This window comes from Medicago sativa, chromosome 3 (genome assembly GCF_051527215.1).
Source record: "Medicago sativa cultivar Bolivia chromosome 3, Bolivia_mono, whole genome shotgun sequence".
In the NCBI taxonomy this organism is placed as follows: domain Eukaryota; kingdom Viridiplantae; phylum Streptophyta; class Magnoliopsida; order Fabales; family Fabaceae; genus Medicago; species Medicago sativa.
In genome coordinates, this window is record NC_140751.1 from 54266742 (window position 1) to 54291319 (window position 24578).

At 33.8% G+C, this 24578-nt stretch overlaps 1 protein-coding gene, 2 long non-coding RNA genes and 1 other non-coding gene across 5 annotated transcripts; 2 read left to right on the top strand and 2 right to left on the bottom strand.

Annotated features, from left to right (window-relative positions):
• Positions 1 to 3438: 3438 nt before the first annotated feature.
• On the bottom strand, positions 3439 to 3510 carry TRNAN-GUU (transfer RNA asparagine (anticodon GUU)). Its single transcript has one exon. It is a non-coding gene; the product is annotated as a tRNA-Asn (tRNA).
• Positions 3511 to 4675: 1165 nt separating this feature from the next.
• LOC146938388 (uncharacterized) lies at positions 4676 to 6549 on the top strand. Of its 2 annotated transcripts, none has more exons than XR_015033370.1 (3): positions 4676 to 5092; positions 5863 to 5973; positions 6167 to 6549. It is a non-coding gene; the product is annotated as an uncharacterized LOC146938388 (long non-coding RNA). The 2 variants fall into 2 exon arrangements; XR_015033369.1 differs by having other exon boundaries at positions 5867 to 5973.
• A 2505-nt stretch (positions 6550 to 9054) lies between these two features.
• On the bottom strand, positions 9055 to 12697 carry LOC146938389 (disease resistance protein RPM1-like). The gene is made up of 2 exons (XM_085752353.1): positions 9530 to 12697; positions 9055 to 9359 (listed from the first exon to the last, which is right to left on the bottom strand). The coding sequence occupies exons 1-2, from the start codon at positions 12328 to 12330 to the stop codon at positions 9356 to 9358; spliced, it is 2805 nt and encodes a 934-aa protein (XP_085608479.1). The 5' UTR covers positions 12331 to 12697; the 3' UTR covers positions 9055 to 9355.
• Positions 12698 to 16060: 3363 nt separating this feature from the next.
• Positions 16061 to 18943, top strand: LOC146938390 (uncharacterized). Its single transcript, XR_015033371.1, has 2 exons — positions 16061 to 16983; positions 18707 to 18943. It is a non-coding gene; the product is annotated as an uncharacterized LOC146938390 (long non-coding RNA).
• The last annotated feature ends 5635 nt before the right edge of the window (positions 18944 to 24578 follow it).

Sequence of the window (24578 nt, forward strand, 5' to 3'; positions counted from 1 at the left end):
TTTGGAAACAAAACAAAGATGAAAATCATATTTAAACAAATACATGCATAAATGGAAACAAAAATGAAAACTAACCCAATCAATTGAAACAACTCTGTGTTCGTGTTCAAGAAATTGATGTTGATATCAGATTAGTGTTTGTGTTTTTTGGCGGTTTTGCTATAAGGCTGTACTGAAACAATTCCGTCTAATGTGGTTTTTTTTCTGAGACTGCGATGTTTATCCGATGAGTCTATTTAAATGTCGACAAAGACGAAACCGTTGATATCGGGGTATGAGAAGTGAGAGGAGTTGAGATAATTTTCTAGTTTAAAACTTAGGTTTGGTGCTAGCAAATGTTAAACCAATATATTTTTTTGCAATATGGTTTCGAGCGCATACGCAAATTTGTTGGGCTGTGCTCGTGATGGATGTTCGTTTATTAGGGTTGAGTAAAGTCAAATCTACTCATGTTGCTTTGTATGCCTTTATTACCATTTAGGGTTTAGTACGCTTTTGTGTAGATTATCTAGGTTAGGTTTTATGTCCTCTCATCTGTTTATTTTCTTGTTTTATTTCATTATACTTTCCTTTGGGCTAAAAGAAACTATTGTGTGTATTATTCGGAAGAAAAATTAAATTTTATTTTGTTGACATTTTTGGCAAATGATATTGATCTAGTGTAAACCATATCTTTTATATTCAAACAATGATAACCGTACAAGAAGGTCGTCAACACGACGGTGCTTTGCTAGCTCACGATAGAGGTAATGCTCCGGTGAGAGTACAATGATATTACAAGTGGAACTCTCTATTATAGTTTGAAAAAGTGGTGAATAATGAATATGTCTTTGAAATGGTGTGTGATTGTCCTTATATAGGGGTGTTCATCGGAGATGCGTTTTTTTGTTACGACACACACATAAAGTTCCTTGTTGCCTCTGACCCGTTGCGGATTATGGGCTATTTGACCGTAATGTATGTTGGTTTGCATGACGGTATATCAATTGATCTAGAGCGAGGGTGAATAAATAGAACCCTAATAAAAATTTATGCTAATGCAATAACATGGTTTTCAAAATGTGTTTTCTAAAAGGTTTCGACTATTGAATTTGTGACGCTAGCTACAAAGGATATTCAAGCATAACAATGATTAAACAATTGAATTCAATATTGAACAAGATATATTCACTATTGAATTAATTATATAATGTTCTTCCAATCAAATTAATACACTAAATACAAAACCAATACAATCACAAATCAAACTTATACTTTCAACAATTAAAACACTAACAAGGAAATACAAGGATTTCATTTATTGGTGTTTGAATAAAACTTATGAACAAAACATTAATCAATGACAGATGGTTTTTAAACATATTCAATCATTCCAATACATTGCAAATAAACATATCATTATTTAACATGTATCAAATCAAATATGAAAGAGTTAAAAACGATTAAGGAAGAGAGACATAAACTTAATTAGTTTTTTATTTTATCTTTTTAACCATCCAAAAGGAGGCAATATGTTCTTTTTATGGGTAACACTCAAAAATAGCATTTGGATTGTGTTTCTAGATCATGTGCATTTGGGATACTCTGCACTGATGCACTTGAAACATTGGTGGCTATTCGATAAAAAATCGGATAGCTTACGTTTAACTTCGGTAATTTGAGTTATATAGAAAAATAAGATTTGCATTTTACTGGATAGTCTGATCTTAATTAAACGGCCATTGTTGTTACAATTGCATCAATATGTAATATTATAATGCAAGAAATATTTAGGTGAACACTGTTATAATTATTTTTATATGCATTTAAATTCTTATAGCCATTAACAAAAAGTTAGTCGAGTACTCATCAAAACCGTTCATTTGAATGATTTTGATTAGTGTAACTCAAATGAGTAACTCTATATATACCTTTCGTTTATGGGTAAGTAAACTTTTTTTTTATATCAAATAATTATCTCTCTCTAGTTTTTAAATATATAAGCTCAAATCAAACAAATTTCTTAATATTTGAAACATAAACGGGCAAAAAGGATAGTAGATTAAAACGTGTATTATTTAAAGAATTTCTCAATACAAAGAGACACAATGAATCCATCGATCTAATTAGTAAAGCAACAGACGCAAGTGTCTCTGCCTTGACAATGAGGATTTTTAATTCCAGCTGAACCATATTTAGCAAAACATTTTCTATGACACTCCCTATGTTTGCAAAACCAAATGCGGATAATTCCAGGCTTGTTTGGGTTGCATGTCAGTGTTTCAACGGGGGGCTTCGCCGGTGCTATCACACCTTTAGAGGAAAAACAAAGAACAATCATAAATATTATATTCATTCACCAATTTGCAATAGATAGACAATAGATTGAAGAAATGTTTGACAAAAAAAAAATTGTTCAATATATTCATGAAGCATTTTTAATGATCCATGATTATCAGTTTGCTAATCTCCGTACGTGACAAAGAAAAGTTTGACAATGAAAATATTTACATTACATCGAAATATATTAAGACGACTTACATTAAAATTCATGCACCAAGTATGAAAGAAGAAGAAGAATAATATGCAATAGAAGAGAAGAAACTCACCGCCAGAAGAGCTAATTAGGAGAGACAAAAAGAAAAGGATCAAAAGAGAAAGCTTCATTATAAACTCGATTGTTTTTTCACTTAGAGATCTTTTTGGTATTGGTTTTAGCGTTATATCTAAATACCTTGAGCTCCCTCACTATTTATAAGCAAGTAGAACAATATAAACTAAGATCAACGGTATAATTTTCAATATACTAAGTTTAAAGGAAATAATTAGTTAATGGAATGTTACTTCACAATCAAATAAACTTATAGAAAGCAGTGAGTATGTTCCTCTCTAGAAATACATGTGTCCATGACAATCGGATTTACCTAATAGCTTTATAGAAATATTTTTATTTTTTAATTTTTTTGCTAGAATATTTGTTTGATTATTATTCTTATAAGATTAATGGTGGTATTCAAGGAAATCGATTTTTCTAGGAAACCATTCAAAAAATTGCAAATTTATCTCACACCGAAGAGGTAAGAAAGCTGTATACAATCATTTAATCATGGATAATTCTTATACAATCACAACTACAAATCCAACTCATTTAGGTATATGCACAAAAAAACACATTAATCAATGTTTTGAATGATACAAACGACAAATTGATTTTTTCTATTTCAACCTTTTTTTTTTTTCCAATTTGTGAGTGTACCTAAACCAATTAAGTTTGGCTTAATAGCAGTTTTGGCCCCCTAAGCATCAGGAAGTTGCGATTTTGGCCCCATAACAAAATAAAATACAATCCAGCCCCTTAAGTACTGCCCATTTTGCAGTTTTGGCCCCGCAGGGCAATTTTGACAACGGGGACACGCTTTGCTTTTCCTTCCGAATTATGTAATCCGGAATGAAAAAAATCTCCCCAAGTAGGATTTGAACCTACGACCAATCGGTTAACAGCTGACCGCTCTACCACTGAGTTACTGAGGAACAACGGTAAATTATATCTCATAGAGTTCCATTCCTTTTCTCAACCCATTACCAATATCATACCGACGTCCCGTGTGTAATTTTTTTATTTTATATATATATATTTTTAATTAAAAAAATATTTTATTTTTATTTTTTAATAATTAAAAAAAACACACACGTGGCGTCCACGCAGCATTGACTTGGTCAAAATTGGCATGAGGGCCAAAACTGCAAAAAGGGGCGGTACTTAGGGGGCTGGATTGTATTTTATTTTGTTAGGAGGCCAAAATCGCAACTTCCTGATACTTAGGGGGCCAAAACTGCTATTAAGCCATTAAGTTTTTGGTGGTGACCAAACAAGTATTGTTTATCATGATAGCTTATACGGTGCATTGATAAATTTAAGTGATTTGGTACTTTTTTAAATCAATAAATTAATAATACTAGTTTTTTAAAAAAATTAATAATACTTTTTACAAATTTAAAAGCTACTTGTCGACTTTTATATTTTTGAAACGGTTTTTTCATAAGAAAAAATATACTTCATTGTTTATAAGAGTTATAAAAATTTGTTTTGTGGTTTATCATAAAAAATATATTCAATATTCACTATTATGAGTATCGTGAAGGTCTGTAGGTCATTAACGCTCAGGTCTTGCCATGTAGAGATGTTCAAGTGGCCGATGGCGTCACTACAAGAAATATTGCATATTGCCAGGGAATAATGCCAGGGGCAAGAACTCCTGGCAAATTTGCCAGGAGCAATGCCAGGGATGCCCCCGGCAAAATGTCATAAAAAAATACGGGACCACCTTTTTGTGAACCAGGGGTAAGCCCCTCACAAATTGCAATAACCCCTGGCAAAATGTTAGGCCCAAAATCAAATTCAAAGAGGGAACAGGAAAATGCAGGCGTTGCAGAGAAAAACACATGGGGTTGCCCTTGTTTATTATTATTATTATTGAGGAATGATATTTTGACAACCAATTTCCAACAACTTTTGGTGACAACTTTTTTCCTATCTTTTTATTGGACAATAACAATAGAGAGAGAAAAAGAAAGAGAGAATAAAAGTACAATGAGAGTATGAGAGAGAGAGTTGTCACAAAAGTTGTTGAAAAATGGATGTTCAAATATCATTTCTCATTATTATTATTATTGCCCTTGTTGTCAAAACAAAAATTGAAAACTCTTTCCTTATACTCTTCTCCCTGCTGCCTTGCGACTTCTTCTTCTTGCTTGAACCCCACCTCCCAATTCTTTCAGCCACCACAACTTCACCATCATACCTCCTTCCACCACACCACAGCCACCATTGAAACCCTCTCCTCCCCCTCTTCAAAAACTACCCATTTATTTTATCGATTGGTTAGATTTGAAAAACTCCAATCATCACCTTCTCTCTTAATTTCTAGTCACTATGATCCTCTTTTTGAGAAACCAAACCCTCCATCTTCTTCCTCATGATGTTAGCAACAAAACCCCTTGGTTTATTTCATGATCGGAGAACTTTCACCCGCAACCACCGTGCCGGAAATCACTGCCACCGCGTCGGAAAAATCATTTGAGGTCATTTCATCCCTTTCTATTCTTCTTCTTGGTGAGTTCTCTCTTCTTTCTCTTCTCTACACTATATTTTAGAAGTTTTATATTTATTTTCGGATTTTTGCTTAGATACACTAATTGAACATGTTATTTTTGTTAAATTGATGATTTTTAAGCTTCCTAATAAGGTCCAAGGGGATATATTAGAATTGGTTGTTGTTTGGGTTTTGTTTGGTACTATTGTATAATTGAAAATCATAATTTAGAGTAACTTAGACATAAACAATTTTCTTTAGAATTTGATAACTTGTAGACTTTAATGTGGATTGAACTTTAATCCTTGAATTGATGCTTTTGTTGGGATAACTTGTTGGAAATTAGTAATGGTGACTAATCCGCTGCTGAGGCTCCAGCTCCAAGTCCTACCTCTCCAGCCACCGCTGTTTCTCCGTCGTTCATTGCCGGTGTTGTTGCTACGGTCGTTGCTCTTGCTGGTTCTACTCTCTGGATCTGAGCGTATTATATTCTTATGAGCATGGATTTACTTTTACTCGTGTGGAATTTTAGTAGAGGATGAGATTTGACTAGAGTAGTGTAATAGTATATAAAACTCTAGGGCTCCAAATTCTTTATAATAAACTTATGGGATCATATTTTCTTATTATGCAAGTACTCGATCATATTAGAATTTCTAAAAGTCACTAGAAAGTGTTGGAATTTTTGATTACTTGTATTGATTATTGGATTGTTTATGACATTTGGTGTATCTAGCTGTGCTGACGTCGTGATTCTTTTTCTTTGCATATTTGCTTAACTCCATTAAAGGCAGAGTTGAGTTTACTTAAGCAGCACGTAGAAGCCCAGGCTAAAGAACTCGATCATAGAATGCACCGGGTGGAGGAACTTGAAGAGAAGGAAAGAGTGGCAAATGAAAATGTAAGCTTAACCACATTTGCTACAAGTTTAATATGATCCCTTAATTGTGATTTGTGAAGGTTCTGTCGACTTTTTCTTATTTTGTAGAATGTATGTTTTGTTGTGTGGTTATGGGCTGTGGGTAATTTGCGTGAGGCATTTGGTGTCAATACTTTTTTATCTCGTGAAATCAATTGGCCTCTTTGTAATGCAGATCGAGGGGCTAATGATGGACATTGCGGCTGCTGAAGAAGAAATTAACTGATGGAAATTAGCAGCAGAACAAGAAGCTGCTGCGGGCACAGGTGTTGAACAACAATTTGTGGCAGGTATGGAATGCTATTAGTTAGGAATATGTTTTTTCTTTATTTACAAGCTTGCTATGTTTGGAGGATGTAACTGAATAAATTTCTAAGTTGCAGCTGATTGCATTATTCTATTCTCTATTTTTATTTTTCGTTATGCTCATGTATATTTAAATGCACAATTTTATTTATTTGCTAGATTGTGTTAAGATTAACTATAATTAGAGGGAGTTCCACCATTCTTCACTCTGTTGTAAATTTGAGCCTTGTCAATTTGTTTATCGATTTTGAACTTTGTATGCTCCTTTTATGTGTTAATTGGCACACCTATACTGTGATTTGTGAACTTTTCCATCAATTTTGGATTGGGATGCCATGTTGTGTATTTTGTTGAAGTTAATTTTAAAATGTTTTTTAAAATTATTTTAATTATTAAATTTTAATATTTTTGTTTTTTTAAACATTTAAAAAATGTTTTTTTTTAAAAAATTCGTACACAATTTGCCAGGGGTTAACCCCTGGCAATTTCCCTGGTATGGTTTGAAAATGACTGATGTGATTATCTGCAAAAGCCTGCACTGACCAGAATACGTCAGAAAAGCCTGCAATTAGGCAGACACAATTTGCCAGGGGTTGAGCCAGGGGCTGTGCCAGGAGCGCATTTGCCAGGAGCTAAAGCCCTGGCAGGGTCATTTGCGATGAGCAGATTTGCTGGGTATTCTGCTCCTGGCAAAACTCCTGGCAAACGTCCATTTGCCAAGGCTTTCTGCATTTTGCCAGGGCTTCTGCCCCTGGCAAAATGCAACATTTCTTGTAGTGCGTGCTATTACGTTGTTGCGGACCACTCTGGTTCTGTTTCACTGTATCTGTCGGGAGTTATGTTCTGCGGCTGATTGAATTGGTTTTCAGTTGGTGGTTCGTTTAGGCAAGTGTACAAAATCTTAGCAAGTAATAAAGTAGTAAATTAATCGTCTCCATAATGATTTTTGTTTAACTTAGTAACTTATTTAGAAAATTATTTAAAAGAGAAAAGATTGGAGTGGTTGCGGGGTTTTAATTGTTTTGCCAATGTGAGATTAGGTTTGGTTAAGTTTAGGGTTGTGATGACATGCAATCTTACATTATTTTCTACATATTTTGTCAGTTATTTTAGTATTGTTTTAATCCAAATTAGACAAGTTTTAGATCAATTGTATATGGTTTACAAGATATTTTGTAATGTTCTCATTTCAAGTCATGTAATTCTAGTTTTCCTGAAACCAAGCAACTCTTAGGTGTTTTCGATGTAATTCATTGTAAAATCATACAGATCGACAAAATAGAGCACCTTTTGAGGATTTTCGGATGACAATGGATGAAGACTCAAGAGGTCTCTGAAGATATTAGAAAGTGGAGAATTTCGGTTTCAAGTTCCAAGACAAGTTTAAAGGAAGAAAACACACAAAAAAAAAAAGACCAAGAAAAAGGCAACACTGCATGTCTCAGGTGTGTTGCTGCACTTCCCGGGTGTGCGAAACAGTGCTAAAAAAGAAGTGTTTTTGTGCCTATGCGCGAGGTGCGCCATACCACGCATGAGGCGTGTGTGCCTCAGTAAGAAAGAGCTTTTTGCTATTTTTTCTCCTAGGGTTTGAGGAAAAAATCCAGTTTTCTAGCCCAAACCCACTTGAAAATTAGCCTATAAATACAACTCTCTCATTTAAAATCACTCATGCTTGCAACCATGTACTCCCTCCGTTTCAAAATGAGTGCCGCTTTAGCCAATTGCACGCAGATTAAGGAATGAAATAAAGTAGTCAAATGTCATAGCAATTTTATCAAATTATCCTAATCAACTATTGGTTTGTTTTTCATTAAAGAAAAAAATAATCTTTTGGAAGTAGTGTAACATAACATTAATTGAAGGGTACAATTGAAAAGAAAAAGTTATTATTGCATTGGAAACTGAAAGTGACGTTCATTTTGAAACAATTTTTTTGGCTAAAATGACACTTATTTGGAAACAGATGGAGTATTAAATGGGTCACTTGGAATTAAAAAAATGGTAACAATTTTACTTAAAATTAAGAACGATGATGAGCCAAATAGCACAAAGTTGGTGGATCGTTAATTAAAAATAATATGTTGAGTGTAGTGGTCAACGAGAGTTTCTCATCATGCTCCACTTTGCAATTTTCATTACAACTAATTGAAGAAGCTTTAGATATATATTATACTTTTCAAATTGAAGGAAGAAGAATAAATAATACAGGAAAATAATTTATTGTAAATGAAAAAAATCAAAGGAAGAAAAGAAGACCAGGAGATATGTCACTATCATAGACTTTAAGGGTGTGTTTGGATTGAGGGTTTAGGTGGGGAAAGGAGGGGAGGATTCAATTTTCTTTTTTAAATTATGGACTATATATCATGTTTTTCTAAAATAAACTAAATGTGATTGAAGTATTACATGATCGTTTATCATGTTAATATGTTAACTTTTTAAAAAACATTTCATTGTGTCCGTAATTTAAAAATAAAAAGTAAAACCTCCCCTCCCTTCCCCTCTTAAACCCTCCATCTAAACACACCCTAAATAAATCTAATCACATATGAATGTAGGACTTTAAAATCAGAAAGCGCGGAAACTTGAAAGGTGAAAATAGCTCAAAAAAAAAACTAGAGGGGTCAAAATCGTATAATTGAAAACTTGTAGGGCAATATGTTTGGCAATATATATATATATATATATATATATATATATATATATATATATATATATATATATATATATTCCTAAGCTTTACTAGAAACAACATATGAAGAGGCAGAGGATGACCAATTTTATCCAAACCGACAGAAAACAATCACAACATCTTTTTTTCACCCTCGTTTCTTATTACATAACACATCACTTTTATTACACCAAAACAGAAAGTAAATGACCTGAACAATAAGGTCTCACAATTCTTGAAAGCAACAATTACAATTACAAACAATTTAGATATTTAATACATCAATGTTAAAGAACGATCACACATTTTATTTATTTATTGAGAAACACAAATCTCAAAGTCCATGTGGAGAATCTGAATTGCCATCGCACTTGAACTTGAAGTCCATCACCTACCAAATCACAACAAAAGGGTTATAGAAAACTAGCCCCATGTGGCGATGCTGAGTTAAAATAATAAAGCTTTTGTATTTTGATGAATGAACATTAAAAATTCTCATACATATGGAAAATAGTAAATATTAGTACGAAAAAATAAGTTATATAGGAAGAAAAAGCACACCTGGAGTAAATATTTCTAAACTTTTTAATTTGTACATGGGGCACATGCTTCATGATCCAATTCCAATCCTCAGTAGAATTGCGCTCCAATAGTTCATCTTCCACACCCCAAATACCGAGCTCTTCAAGCTTCTCCAAGTGTTGGATGCCAGTGGGTATATTCTTCAGATTAGGAAGGTTCATTAAATTAAGACTTTTCAAAGAAGGCATTGATCCTTTGTCGATAATAATTTCTCTCAATTCATTGCTACCATCAACTCTCAGTTCCTTTAATTTCTGAAACCCTCCTTCTTGAAAATGCAATTGTAAACCTTCATACTTACTAAGGTCCAAGTACAATCTCAACAAGTGTTGCAAACTTTTTAGTGATTGCAATGGATCTTTATCTGAATAAGGCCACACCAACTCCAACTCAGTAAGATTTTGAAGATCTAACATCCATTCTGGAAACTCCTTTAACCCCCCTTGTAGTATAAGTTTTTGAAGCATAGTTGGCGGTGAAATCAAATTCAAATCAACAAAATGATCATCTTTAGAACATCGAACACGTAATTTCTCCAAGTGCTGCATTTCATTGATTGAGGAAGATAAAATATTTCCATTTTCCTTATCAACATCAAGCAAACCCAAATCCCTTATCAGCTTCAGCTTTCCCAACGCTTTAATTACCTCTACTGCTCCATCCATATCTAAAGAAACACAACGCAGAGTTTGTAGGGACTTCATCTCTCCAATACCATCCTTTAATTGAATCAAAGACAGTGCCTTGCCAGTAAGATGTCTTAGCTTTCTAAGCTTGCTAATCTCCTTTGGCAACTCAAAATAATATTCACCTATTGCGAAATCATAAAAATATTCACCCCCTAGAACCAAGGTCTCTAGGTTCTGGAGCATGCCAATGGATCTTGGGACTTTGTTGATCTTTCCCCTCTGGAACTCGCCAGTGTATATTTTGACTTTAATCATGATGCTTAAATACTTCAAGTGGATGAAATTTCCCAAATTCTCAGGAATACTTTTCATACCAAAATCTTGAAAATCAAGAACCTGCAGTAACCTGTACTTTGTCGGGATTTCTAGAGAAAAGGACCTGGATATTTCTTCATTTTCAAAATAAAATAGGGACCGAACATGAGATTTATCAGTACACGCCCTGAAAACATCGTCAATGCTTGTTATTGACAGGCGCCGAACTATTCCACTTAAGGATCTTTGTCCATCATCACTGATATGCTTGCAAAAATTCAAATCCTCATTCTTTTCAAGGATCATATCACGTATTAGATCATGAACACGACAACCTTCAGCTTTGCCATCAATTCTAAGCGAGGATACTTGAACCAGGCTTCTATGAATCAGCTCTGTTAGATATCCCTCTGCTACTTCTTCCATAGTCTTTCCCTTTTCCTCCTTCACAAACCCTTCAGCTATCCATTGTTGAATCACTCTCTCTGATTTAACTTCATAATCTTCTGGATATACTCCAAAATACAACAAGCATGACTTGAGATAGTAAGGCAAATCATCATAACTTAAACCTAAAATTTCTTTTATCCCAATCAGATGTGTATCTGTCTTTAGCTCTAAATTTAGATTATCTCTAAATCTCTGCCACTCAAACACATTTTTCTCTCTTGTAGATAAAAGTCCACCGATGGCAACAATTGCTAGTGGTAAACCCTCGCATTTTTTAACAATTTCATTAGTTGTACCAATGAGCTCTTTTGGACAACACCCATCATAGTCAAATTTGAATGCCTTCTTATTGAACAACTCCAAAGATTGTTCATCAGTTAAAGGTTGCAACTCAAGCATTTCAATGAAAGAAGATTTTTTACAAGACACCACAACATCCATGTTCCTTGTTGTTATAAATATCTTACTTCCATTTTTACTATCAATTGCAGCAAATTCAATATCATCCCAAAAATGTACATTCCAAACATCATCAAACACGACAACGTACCTCTTTTTCTGCAAGTGTTTTCTCACTTCATCAGTCAATGATCCTCGATCCATTTGATAAATACTCTGAAGAGGATTGTCTCCTTTTTGTTTGTGAAGTTTTAGCAACATGTCCCTCAACAATCCTTCAACCTCATATGATTGAGACACAGTAATCCATACACGACAATCAAAGTGTCCAATGATATCCTTGCAGTCAAAAACTTTCCTGGCTAGAGTTGTTTTTCCTTGCCCTCCCATTCCTACCACAGACACCACAGTACGCTCTTCCCTTCCCTGTACCATCCAATCAATCAATCTTTTTCTTGGCACTTCAAATCCCACAACCTCAGCCTCCTCGACATAAAGAGCAGCCACTCGAGGGTCGTGCCATTTGGCATTCCTACTTCCTCTAGAATTGCTTGTTCCTTGTTCAAAAGAACGTTGGAAGCCATATCTTTCACTTCTTTCTGTGATCTCACAAACAGATGACTTAACATATTGAATCTCAGATGCTATTCGACGACGAGGGATCATAGTTTTGAGCTTATGAAGTAAAGCTATACATCCAGGATCTCGAGGACGTTGTCCTACTTGGATCAAATAATCATCAATGATATCTTCTATGCGAAAAGCTGCTTCCCTAAGTTGCTTCACCCATATTTTGACTCCTTCCCTGGTGTTGTCTCCTTCAGCTCCTGCTGCTCTTTTATCAGCATCCTTCAGGAATGCTTGAATGCTTTCCAGTTCATCTTTAATCTCTGCGAACTCCTTGTGAATGCCTCTCAACAGCTTGGCTTCTTCCCTTAACAGTGGAAGTAGTTGGTCAATAACAAAAGACACCGCCATTTCGGCCATTGGTCAAGCTCTGATTATTGATGTTTTTCTATATGAATTGCAGACTACACGGTTTGTTTTTGATTGAGAATTGTTTTGCGCAGTTTCTATTATGAAAAAAGGAATAAGGTAATTACCTTCTATCCACTAAATGGGAATCCGTAAAGCCTGAAGTAAGAAGAGAATAAGGCAACTTCTATCATGAAGAAAGGAATAAGGCATGTCTTTTGTATCATATGAAGAAATGAATAAAGCATGTCTTTTGTACAAGCTAGCAAACAAATAAACATTTCCATAAAGCATGTCTTTTGAATAAGCTTGCACAGTACATAACGATTATATCCAAAGAATGTAAGCTAAAAAGAAAAAAAAAAAAAATTAAAAACTCCCCAATGTCTTCTGTAGAAAAAATATATTTCTATTTACTTCTTGGCTTCAAAGTTTTTTTTTGTTAAGCAAATAGTTGAGTTAAGGGGGAGCTTGACGCAAAGGTAAAGTTGTTGTCACCTGGATGAAAGACCACGGGTTTAAGTCCTGGAAACAGATACTTGTGTAAAAACATTGTAAGGTTGCGTACAGTACACTAAAATGTTGGGACCCCTTCCCAAACTCTACGTAATGCAGGAGCTCTGGTGCACTGGGTTCCCCTCCCCAAAGATTTGAATTATAAGGAGTATAAAGGGTACTCAAACCCTTACAATTCAAAAAGATACAATCCTTAGATGCTTGTAGACATATTAAAGGATTATTACACCAATTAGAAAAGACAAAACTAGAATTATATATGACACGCTCTACCAATGAAACTAGAAATACAACAGGCTCTACAAATGAACCAAAACCAAGAAACAAATTTTAATACAACATTGTTTATTGTTGGTTTACATAATTTGTAGATTCCTAAACCATTTGAAAAAAATTAAATAAGACCCTAAACTTAAAAAAGGTGTAATCAAATCTATGGATTATTATATATTTTTTTCAATTAGGACATTCTGTTAAACGAATGTTAGTCAACAGTTGGTCAATAATGACGTGAACAATGAAGTGTCAACTAATTTTACACATCGTCATCCACCTAATGTAAATTAAGGCCAAACTCAGGTACATTTTGTTAGGTGCTTTTCGTATGGTTCTTCACATAAAATTAAATTTTTGTGTGTGGTTATAACAAACTTTGACAAAATTGTGGATTTGAGAAATCAATGGTATTTGTTTATTTTTTTTTACCAAAGAAATCAATGAAGGTTAAGAATATAACCTTATAGGTCTTAAAAATATTTAAAATGGTTGGAAGCCTATAATAGATATCAACAGAAAAATAAGTTCTGGAAATCATTGAAAGGAAAGCTCTCATAAGCATAACATGTTGCATACATAATACATCACATACAACTCAAATCTTAAATCAAAAGCAAAATATCTCGCAACATTATTTTTTATTTTAGGAAATAGAAGTAGATATGGCGAATCTGATTTTCCATTGCATTGGAAGCCTAGCCCTTACAATTCACAGAGAATTAATATAATTGAAGATTAGAGTATGGAGAATTAAAGGATTGCATCAAAATAGAACATATAATGATTGATAGAATAAAGAAAATTTAAAGCACACCAGAACAAAAGTAAAAGAGGAAACAGTAGATAATAGTTTTAGGAAATACTTAAAGCTTGTATATTAGAGACCAAGCAGAAAATACAGAGTATCATTTTACAATAATAATATTAGTTTCAAAGTTTGCTCACATAACTCTCAAATTGATTGTCTTCGATATGGTTGAAATAATCTTTCCTACCATTCATACTCACTTAATAGTTTTGATCATTTCAAACGTAATTATAGAATCCAACGGATATTAACTAATATTTCAATGAACCAAAGAATGATACATTGCTGAAGAGCGTAACAGTAATGTTTGTGTTAATACACTACAAACTACAATGGTGTTTTTCTCTGTCTGATGGCGAAATTGCCACTTTAATCCTCTCAGACTCACACATTCTCTCTCAGTACTGCATATTTTTTGTTGTTGAAGCTTGTAATCTTTGCTAATGTCTACTTCTCTGTTTTGCACTCTAAATTATAGTTGTAATTTGAGTTGCTTTTGTGACATATTGGTAATTTTCCCAAATACTTGTGATATGATTAACTATTTTCCACATCAAGAAACTTATAGTGAGCAGTTTAACTACACGTGGTTCATAAAGCAGGCCCTGGATGCTAATGATCATGCTGTCATTTCGATGTAAAAAGCCAAGAGCAGATGACAAACTACGTCAATGCTATCTCTACTTGTCAACTACATTTGCTGTAAGCCAGATGAATCCATAAAGATAACACTGAACGGACAATGGGGGCGCTCAAATTGGTGTAAAATCACCGGTACACTGTCCTAGATGATGGCCCTAGCCTCTTCGTGGTGGGATTTTCTTCCAGGAAGGAACTTTGTATTAATTCTGATGTTGTCGAGACATGTGTGGAAAATGTGGATGTGATGGTAGCTGCAGGCTGTCGGAAGCTAACGACAAGCTGAGTTAGACAGGTTGCAGTAGAGGATGCTTGCCCGTTTTTCAAGAGTGGTGAAAGTGCCATGTTGTCTCCTGGTATTTACAACATTCAAATAAGGTGTCAAGGTAATCAATCAAAAGAAGTTTTCACAAAATGAACATTTGAGAGAAAAGTAGAAAAAAATGAGCTAATTGATTGAGTGTATTACTTCCCTGAATGATTTCAACAGTTCATCACTTCTTTACACTATCACACATGTAATGTAACTATAACAGCTATATTCAGTTATAACAAAAAATGAAAAGTAACTTGCGTAGCAAGTAACCGGTTAACGATTAACTGACCAACTTACATAGCAAGTAACTAACTTAGTTGCTGTATTTTGACAGAAATTTTTGCCTAATATTTTTAGCACAGTCTAATATTTATGGTTGTGGTGGTTGTAGGATCTTGTTGACGCCGAAAGGGAAAATAGTTGGTTTCCCTATTTTCTTGCTAAGCGTGTGCTGCAATCTGCTATCATTGTGGTATTTTGATATGAGACCATGTTGGATCCCAAATTAGCTGGAATCATTTCCCAGAAGATGAAGAGTTATTCCATAGTAGCTTTTGACAATGTGACTATGTTAATATGTTCTGCACTGATGTACTTGCAGTCAATATAAGAGAAATATGGAAATAATATACCAGGAGATTGAGGTATGCAACTTCATAGTTAACTCCTTCACGCTCATATTTCCCTTTTTAGTGTCATTTTTGTTCAATTTAGCTCAAGGTGCGTATTTCCTCCTATTGGATGTTTTGAACTTGTTGGATTTGGAAGGGCTGCGGCCAACGAGGAAGATCGACATCATGTTGAATACAAAAGACTTAAGAATGGTTTGAAAGACCACCTTCCTCCAACTAATGTCTGGCTAGCAAATCCAGCTTTGCCAGAGGACATAACGGTGCGGCTTATGCTGAGCTATTTCTGTCGCCTTGACCAATTCCTCTTCCATTTGGACTTGCTAGTTCTGAACTTTGAAAGGAAGATAGAAACTAAAATTAAGGAAACTCAAACCCCTCTAGATTTTCTTAAATCTTTTTATTTCTTTAAGTTCCCATTAGCACAAATTTCTTAAGGTTGGCTGTCAATTTTTTTGTATTTAACCTTAGAGTTAGCTGTGTTTGTGAGGTATGAGAAATTTGTTTATTTGTATTCTATTTTTTTTATCATTAATTTCTGGTTCATTGACATTTCAGCTATATTGCACAAACCCTTCGCTGATCATAAAATCGGTTTTACCCTCAAAGAAGAAGGATACAAAAGGAATTTAAGATGAATTTTGAGGCTCATGTCTGTAGCTACATTATTCCATCAAAGAGGAGGATACAGAGGGAGAGATGACACTGACAGTGAAGAAAAGGAAAGCAGCAAAAGACGGTTTTTTAAATGTGGTATGAAACCAATTCTTCTTTTGAGAATTTTAATATTCATTAGAAACCATGTGAGGATTATTATGTTAAAAGTAACTGTGATATTTGTTATCTTTATTTTAATCTTACTGAATTGGCAGTCACTCTTCCCCGCCGCTTCAATGACAAAAAGCGGAAATGGTTTGTACATATGTACAATCCAACATCCATCTTCCAAATTTCTTTGCAAAGAGGCTGCGATCGAAAAAGGAAAGAAAATTTGTGTGAAATCATTTTTTAAGAATGGTTAGATTTTGAAGGGCCGGAGCCAACAATGAAGACCGACTTTGTGATGAATACGAAAGGCTTAAGAATGGTTCGAAAGATGACCTCTCTCGTCTCTCCGCCTGATATCTATCTACCAAATCCAGCTCTGCCAGAGGACTTAACGGTGCAGCCTATGCCCGGCCACATCTGTCGCCCTGAACACTTCCTCTTCCATTCAGACTTGCTAATTTTCTTAAATCTTTTTATTAAGTGCACATTTAGCACAAATTTCTTAAGGTTCTGTGTTGAACGACTTAACTCACTGCTCACAACTTTAAAATTGTGGACGACACTAATCAGTTCCTCTGCATCCAGAAATTATGCCATTTTGCTACACTCTGATGCACCTATTTTGAAAGTTTGATAAATTTCAAATTATAACTCGACCATGCCTTGTCAATCATGATGATGACGGTGATCAATATTATGATCCTGCTGTGCAGGTTAGCTCTCTATTCTTTTACATTAACTGAGTTAGTCGTGTTTGTGTGGTATGATAAATTATTTATTTTATAATGACTTTTACACTCTAAGAGTGCCATTTTCTTCACTTTAAGATAATTAGCGTGTATCATTTTTGGTCATATGTTTGATTGAAGAATAAACTTCATAGTAGACTTGGAGTAGCTTTAGTAATATTTCAACCTAAATATTATGTAATTGTAATGTATTTGCCAGAAAGATACAATATAATCATATGATTGAAGAATTTTAGTTAATTTCATATACGATGATGGTTAGTGGTTAATGTGCTTAATGCCAAGTTTAGGGAATTCACTTTGACAACCTATACTGTATAGGAACTCATTATATCATAATGACTTTTCAAAATGGTTTTATTCTTGTTAATTTTTTTTTTCTTCATATGCTTTCATTTTTATTAGTTGGCCTAGTATTTAGGAGGATGCTAGCTACTAAGTCTGACTAATGAAAGTTCGGGTTCATGATACAGATTTATGCATCTAATTAACATTATTTCACATTGTGTCTAAATTCTCAAGTTAATATTAAGGATGGTGATGGTTGCAACTGAAGATTCCGTCTTTTTGGCAAAGCTGATTCATTGCAGTGTAAACTGAATGGTCTAACAATGCTCTTCAAAGCTGGGATGTTACCCTTGTCATCCACTTTCCTTCATTACTAAATTTGCTCAGATTATTGAGTATTTTTTTTTATTGCTACTTCAACTTGTATCTTTTCGCTGATCTAATCGTTTCGTTCATATATTGTTTTGCATGTTCTTGTGTTTAAACTTATGGTTTGGCAGAGAAACGAGGAAGAAGGTACATGAAGAAATCACAACTCTAATTTAAAATGGTTTCAAAGCAAAGCATTAGTCGATATGTATGTCATCATGAGAGCAGGTTCCAAGACCAGGTATCTCTTTGTTTACAGAAAACATTGTTATTTAGACTCTATCTTTTCAACTCATTGTGAATCTTCAAAGTTATCAAATGCAAACTGAATTTCCTGATTTTGCATGGTTGAGCATGAGATATATCCTTTAAATAGGCTTATTCTTTTTATGTTGCTTGATTTTGCATTATTCATACTCTATTTCCTTTTACTTAATGCTTTCTGCAACTTGTGTAATTGTGCATTTCTTGTAGTCTTCGTTTCGCAGAAGGTATAGAGTAGTACTTGAGTTGAGGCAACATTTCTCTCTCTTTTTTGCTGGTTAATTTGACAGTAGTTTATGTGTATTTGATATTTAAAAATAGTTAAGGAGTCACTTATTTTACACAACACTAAAACATCGACTCATTAATAATTTGAGAAAATAGAGTTATTGAATATTATAACCATGTATATCCGTGTTGTACATGATGGTGTCGGACACCAAACACGCCTCATTCTAAAGTTTGCGCTACATAGATGGTAATTGATCAGGCATTTTGAATTTGCAACTCATTCAACACAAGACAGATACAAAAATGCCTTCTAGTTGATGCTCTTCTAGTGTGGTAGAGATGGTTAGGTGAGAATTTATCTGGCATTTAAGTGTGAACCTTTACTTGTCCAATTTCTTCAGTCTTGTTTAGTACATACTATAAATTTGGCATGTGTGTTAGGCATGTGTGTTATATTGTGCCTTTAATATATTCCAAGTTTTTTGAGCATGTTATATTATGATATACTAAGTTACTTGGTATTGGTAATTGGCAGGTGGTGCTCAAGAATAACATTGGTTATGGATGCATGCAAAAAATGGAGATCTGAGCATTTCAACTATTAGAGAATATGCAGTTATTCCGGTTATTCCTCTGTATTTCTAGGGTTAGTGTAATATGATACAAACAATGTGTCTTCTAGACTTGTTTTCAGCCTTGATGAGTTTCGTATCAATCATCAATTTAAAGAATAAACATAGCTTTCAAAATAAAACTTTTGTTTTTATTTCAATATGTGGCATTCAAATATTTCTTAGTATTTTTTCTATGTATAAATAACTTCAAGTAGAGTAATGAAAACCAACTGCCCCACAAGAGTGTAAGATAATAAAGAATGACTAATAATTAATCTCCTCTAGCTAACATGTGATTCGATGAAGAGAGAAATATTTTTTTTTTTTTTTTGAAGGAATGAAGAGAGAAATATTCTTACTCCTATATAGGGATTATTATAAATATCCCTATTCCTAACTATTTTTCATATAAATCTTGACATACTTTGCTTCTTCAAAAAAAAAAAAAAAAATCTTGACATACTTTAATAAAAAATCTTGACATACTTGAATTTAATGAAAATATTTCATCTTTGAATAATCTTTGAATAAATATATTCTTTTTTTGGTGGTGGCCGGGGATCGAACCTCAGAGACCTTGCATATATTATGCATTGTTCATACCAATTGAGTTAAGCTCACGATGACAAGAATAAATATATTCATCTCTATAATAAAAAAACTTAGAGTATTCATCATCAATAAATAATTCACAGGAGACATTCTTGATAGTCACTAGAAAAGGAAACTATAGTAGAAAATAAGAATAAGAATAAAAATATATTTTATATGAATGTCTTATTCTATATTCTAATTAAGTTCACAATGACTGCGATTTTAACTCAAGGTAGCATACACCAAGCACTAGCTCTTTCTCTTCTCTTTTACTTTTTGTTATTATTCTATAACCATGCTTCATTTTTAATTTTGTTCCTTTTTCTTTCTTTCTAATTTACGTTGTATTGAGACAAAACTATCGAATCAGTGCAATATTAGTTTATTATAGCAGTTTATAATTTATGAACTTTTTTTTTTTGACAGTAATTTATGAACTTAATATTGTGAATTTTGAGTTTCTGTTATAGGCTAATTTGACCGGCATATTCTCATTTCTTATATAAGCATTCATTTGCTTACTACACGAGTTAATATGAAAGTAGTGCCAATGCGTAGTTAATTCATAGTTATTTATTTATGTGATTTACATTTGAAGTGAATCTCCATTCATTTGAAATCAATTTGATTCTTAGCATAATTAGCTTTGCATCATATTTTAAGTTTAGATATTGTATTCACTAAGTCAGTTGATTTTAACATCTACTTAATTTTCAAGGTCTAAACATACATCATTGCTCTAATTTTGATATCTATTAACTAATTGTACATGTTTTCCAATTATTTTTTATTCTATACACCGTATGATTATAACTTTTACAAATATTAAAACATATTTAAACTCTTTTGTTCCTTCTTGGCTCATCTTGTGCTCGAAAGGATTTTTTGTGTTGATAATATAATCCATTTTAGTCTCTTCAAAAAAAATATTTAAATGAAGTAGCGTAAAACACTCTTGAAGATATGATGGGATTGAAAATGAAATTTGGATTTTATATAATAACGTACTTTTTTTTAAGAGAATAATGTACTCTTCTTTTTTTTTTTTTTTTTGGTACAAAAGAGGGCCTAAGGCCCAAAAGAAAGAGGAAGAAAACTAAATTACACGCAGATTTCTAGGCATGCAAGCCCCAGAAATATCATCATAAATGAGTCTTTGAAGTCCATTAGGTGGAGACTCCAAAACAACCAAATTCCAAGAATCCAAGGATAGGCTAAAATTTGCCAGCCAGTCAGCACATCTGTTGCCTTCCCGCCAAGTGTGAATAACCTGAGTATGCCAATCTCGCTGAAGGATCTCCTGAATACGTCGAACCAGAGAAGGGATGGTTCCATTGATCTTGCAGTTGTTAGTAACCATATCAATAAGCACTTTTGAATCACTCTCAATAATCACGTGAGATAAACCCTCACTCCAAGCCATATCAAGCCCTAGATAAAGACCCCACATCTCAGCATGCAGAGCATCACAAGCTCCAATTTTGCGACTAAATCCCTTGATCCATCTTCCATCAGATTGACGTAAAATACCGCCACACCTGGCAAGCTCCCCTTTACCTTTGCACGCTCCATCACAATTGAGTTTCACCCAACCATTTGAAGGTCTCCTCCATCCAATATACACAGATTCCCTTTGATGAGGATTGTTTTTCAAATGATCTTGAGAGACTTCTTCAATGGACATGATGAACTTTTGGATAAATGTACTCTTCTATTAACATAAATAATGTACTCTTTGGTTATCTGATTAGATATACATTGGATCAAAACTAATATGACAATCTAAACGAAAAAGTAAAAAAATGTCCCACAAAGACAATGAACACAACAAGAGAAAAAAAAAACTAAATATATATGAAAATCACTAATTTAAATTAAAGAGAAATAGAAATATGATTTAGATCGGGGTGATTTTAGGTCGAATATTGACGGTAAACAATTAGTGAATAATGTCTATATTAAATATCGTTTACAACACACGTACGCACGCACGCGCTCGTGCGCGCTTACACAAATATATTAAAAAGGTCACATATTAACGGAGTTGATTATAACGAAAGAGGATATACTCTCACAATGTAACAAACCAAAGTTTGATTTCTAGTTGACAAAATACTCATATTTAATTAGTGTCTGACATACGTCATATAGAATTACTTTCAATTAAGGGAACTTATGAAATATTTTTCTTAATTATTTTATCTTATTCTTCCTAAACGCACTTAAAACATATAAAAGACATCTATTTACTTGGAGCTGCGACACAACTATGTTGAGGACCAACTATTGCAAGACAATTAAACTATTTAAGGCACACACATATTTGATAGAAGAACATACAGTTATAATTTCTTAATGACCCTATTATCATTTTCATACAGTAAAATAAGTTTTTACTTGCTAAATTATTACCATTATATCATTCTTCCGTCACTAATTATTTATTCCCTATCCATAATTGTAACTTTTAAGAACATAAAATAAACAAAAACCAAAAATCACAATAACCTTAACTTATAAGTGTGTAATTTCACAATTGCTAAAAGAGTATAACTTCAAAAGAGCAAAGAAAGGATAAACACACAATATTAAACTTTTTTCTTCATTTCATTAATATTCCTACTCCTATTATCTAGGGATTATTAGTTCATTTCATTATCATGTGATCAATTCATTATTTGGTCATCACTCTCTTGATCAGCATCATCCCACTTGCTCTCTTCCTAGCATCTGTGGCCGGAAGAGAAGCCCCTGCTTCCGCGCATGCACCTGCGCATGTGGCAGCAAGACATGTGCCAAGGAACCGACACTTCCATACTGTCCTAATCGATGATACTCCACCAGGCCCAGCTCCACACAGCAAGAAGGCCAGCTTCAATGTTTTTTTATTATCTATTATCGGCATTTCGGCGGTTGTTCTTAGCCTTTTATGGTGCTTATGGGGCTGCAGCTGTGACTTTTGCCAGACTATATTTCATAGGGAAGGTTGAATTTGTTCTTTGTTGGAGAATGGTTAGGTGATTATTGAGAACGGATTAGGGCTTGCGGTTTGTCTAACTTTAGGTTAGAGTGACATGTTGGTTATTCTGAAACAAAGGCTAACACCCTAAAAAAAGAACATAATAAATGCTAACAATTAGGGAAGGTTAAAGGGGTTATTTTTTTTATTTTTTATTTTTAGAAAAAGTTGGGTTGAAAATGAGGCAGACCCTATTCATAATGTTAAAAAATTATAAACTGAATTTTGTTCTGCATTAGAGAAAGAAGAGAAGATTACTTGAGTAACAAGCTACCTAGTGTCAATTAGCTTACAAATAAAGTTCATCATCACCATATGCATCCTGACACTAGCTCTCTTCCTGGCATCTGTGGCCGGAAGAGAAGCACCTGCTTCCGCGCCTGTGGCCAGACATGTGCCACGGAGCTTGCATTTCCTAGTTGTACACTGATCGATGATGCTCCTCCAGGCCCAGCTCCACATAACAAGAAGGCCAGCTTCAAGGTCATTTTATCTATTATCGGCATTTCGGCGGTTGTTCTTAGCCTTTTATGGTGCTTCTGGGGCTGCAGCTGTGACTTTTACAAGACTATATTTCGTAGGGAAGGTTGAATTTGTAATACTTATTTGAATGAATGTTTACTTTGTAAGTTTATATTATATTATATGAGAGAAAGTTATCTCTTTTTTTTGCAATTTTTCTTCAATCAGTGTCTTTATTTTGTGCTACATGGTTTATAGAATTTTCGCTTGGGTTGGAAATCTCCTTGAATGTTATTTTCCCTTTAAAACGAGTCTTTGTTAGAGAAAAGTTAGGTGATTATTGAGAACGGATTATTATTTAGACCTAATTGCACATTTTGTTACAAATATATACATATTGTACTAAATTTGGTCTCTTAGTTCTAATTTTGAGAGTACATGGTAATGGTTGATGTGTATTAGGGATGGAAATGGGCTAGGTCGGGCCGGGCTTTGTAAGACCTAAGTCTGGCCTGCTTCAAAAATTATAGGCCTGAGCCTGATCTATTACCCGTCATAGGCTCATTTTTAAGGCCTGGCCTGACCTTTTTAAAGGCCTGATGAAGCCTGAAAGCCTATTTAAAAGCCTATTTTACACCAAAGTCTAGCAACATCTATAAGCCTACTACTAAATAGGCCAAAACATATGAAGGCCTAAAACACACGAATATGTCTGCTACTAAATAACGAAATCTTACGAATGTCTAATCACACAACTATACGTGGTACTAAATAATAACCAAATCATATGAAGGGTTGAGTTTATGAAAAAATCTTCAACAATATCAATAATGGAAGATATATTATATATAAAAATCTTAATAGGCCTGCCTGACGAGCTTAATAGGCTTTTTTCTAAGCCTTAGCCTGACCTATTTAAGTAAATAGGCTTTATATAAAGCTTGAGCCTGACCTTTTTATTAAACGAACTGGGCCAAACTAGGCTTTAAATAGGCTAGGCCGTAGGCCGCTGTCGAGCGGCCTGGCCTGTTCCCACCCCTAAGGCTGATGTTAAACTCTGTTAGTTTTTTAGTATTACTTTTTGCTTGGTGAATGGTAATGAATGATGGTTCAAATACTCATATTTAATTAGTGTCTGACACACGTCATATAGAATTACTTTCGATTAAGGGAACTTATGAAATGTTTTTCTTAATTATTTTGTCTTATTCTTCCTAAACGACTTAAAACATATAAAAGACATCTATTTACTTGGAGCTGCGACACAACTATGTTGAGGACCAACTATTGCAAGACAATTAAACTATTTAAGGCACACATATTTGAAACAAGAACATACAGTTATAATTTCTTACTGACCCTATTATCATTTTCATACAATAAAATAAGTTTTTACTTGCTAAATAATTACCATTATATCATTCTTCCGTCACTAATTATTTATTCCCTATCCATAAGTAACTTTTAAGAAGGAAACAAAAAAAAAAAAAAACCAAAAATCACAATAACCTTAACTTATAAGTGTGTAATTTCAAAATTGCTAAAAAAGTATAACTTTAAAAGAGCAAAGAAAGGATAAACACACAATATTAAACTTTCGTTGTAGTCAGGGTCGTCCCTGAGGGGGTGCAAACAGCTCAAATGAGCTGGGCCTCCCTCAAGGATGGGCCTCAATTTTTTTTATGCCTAGTAGTAATAGTATCCTCCAATAAAAAAAT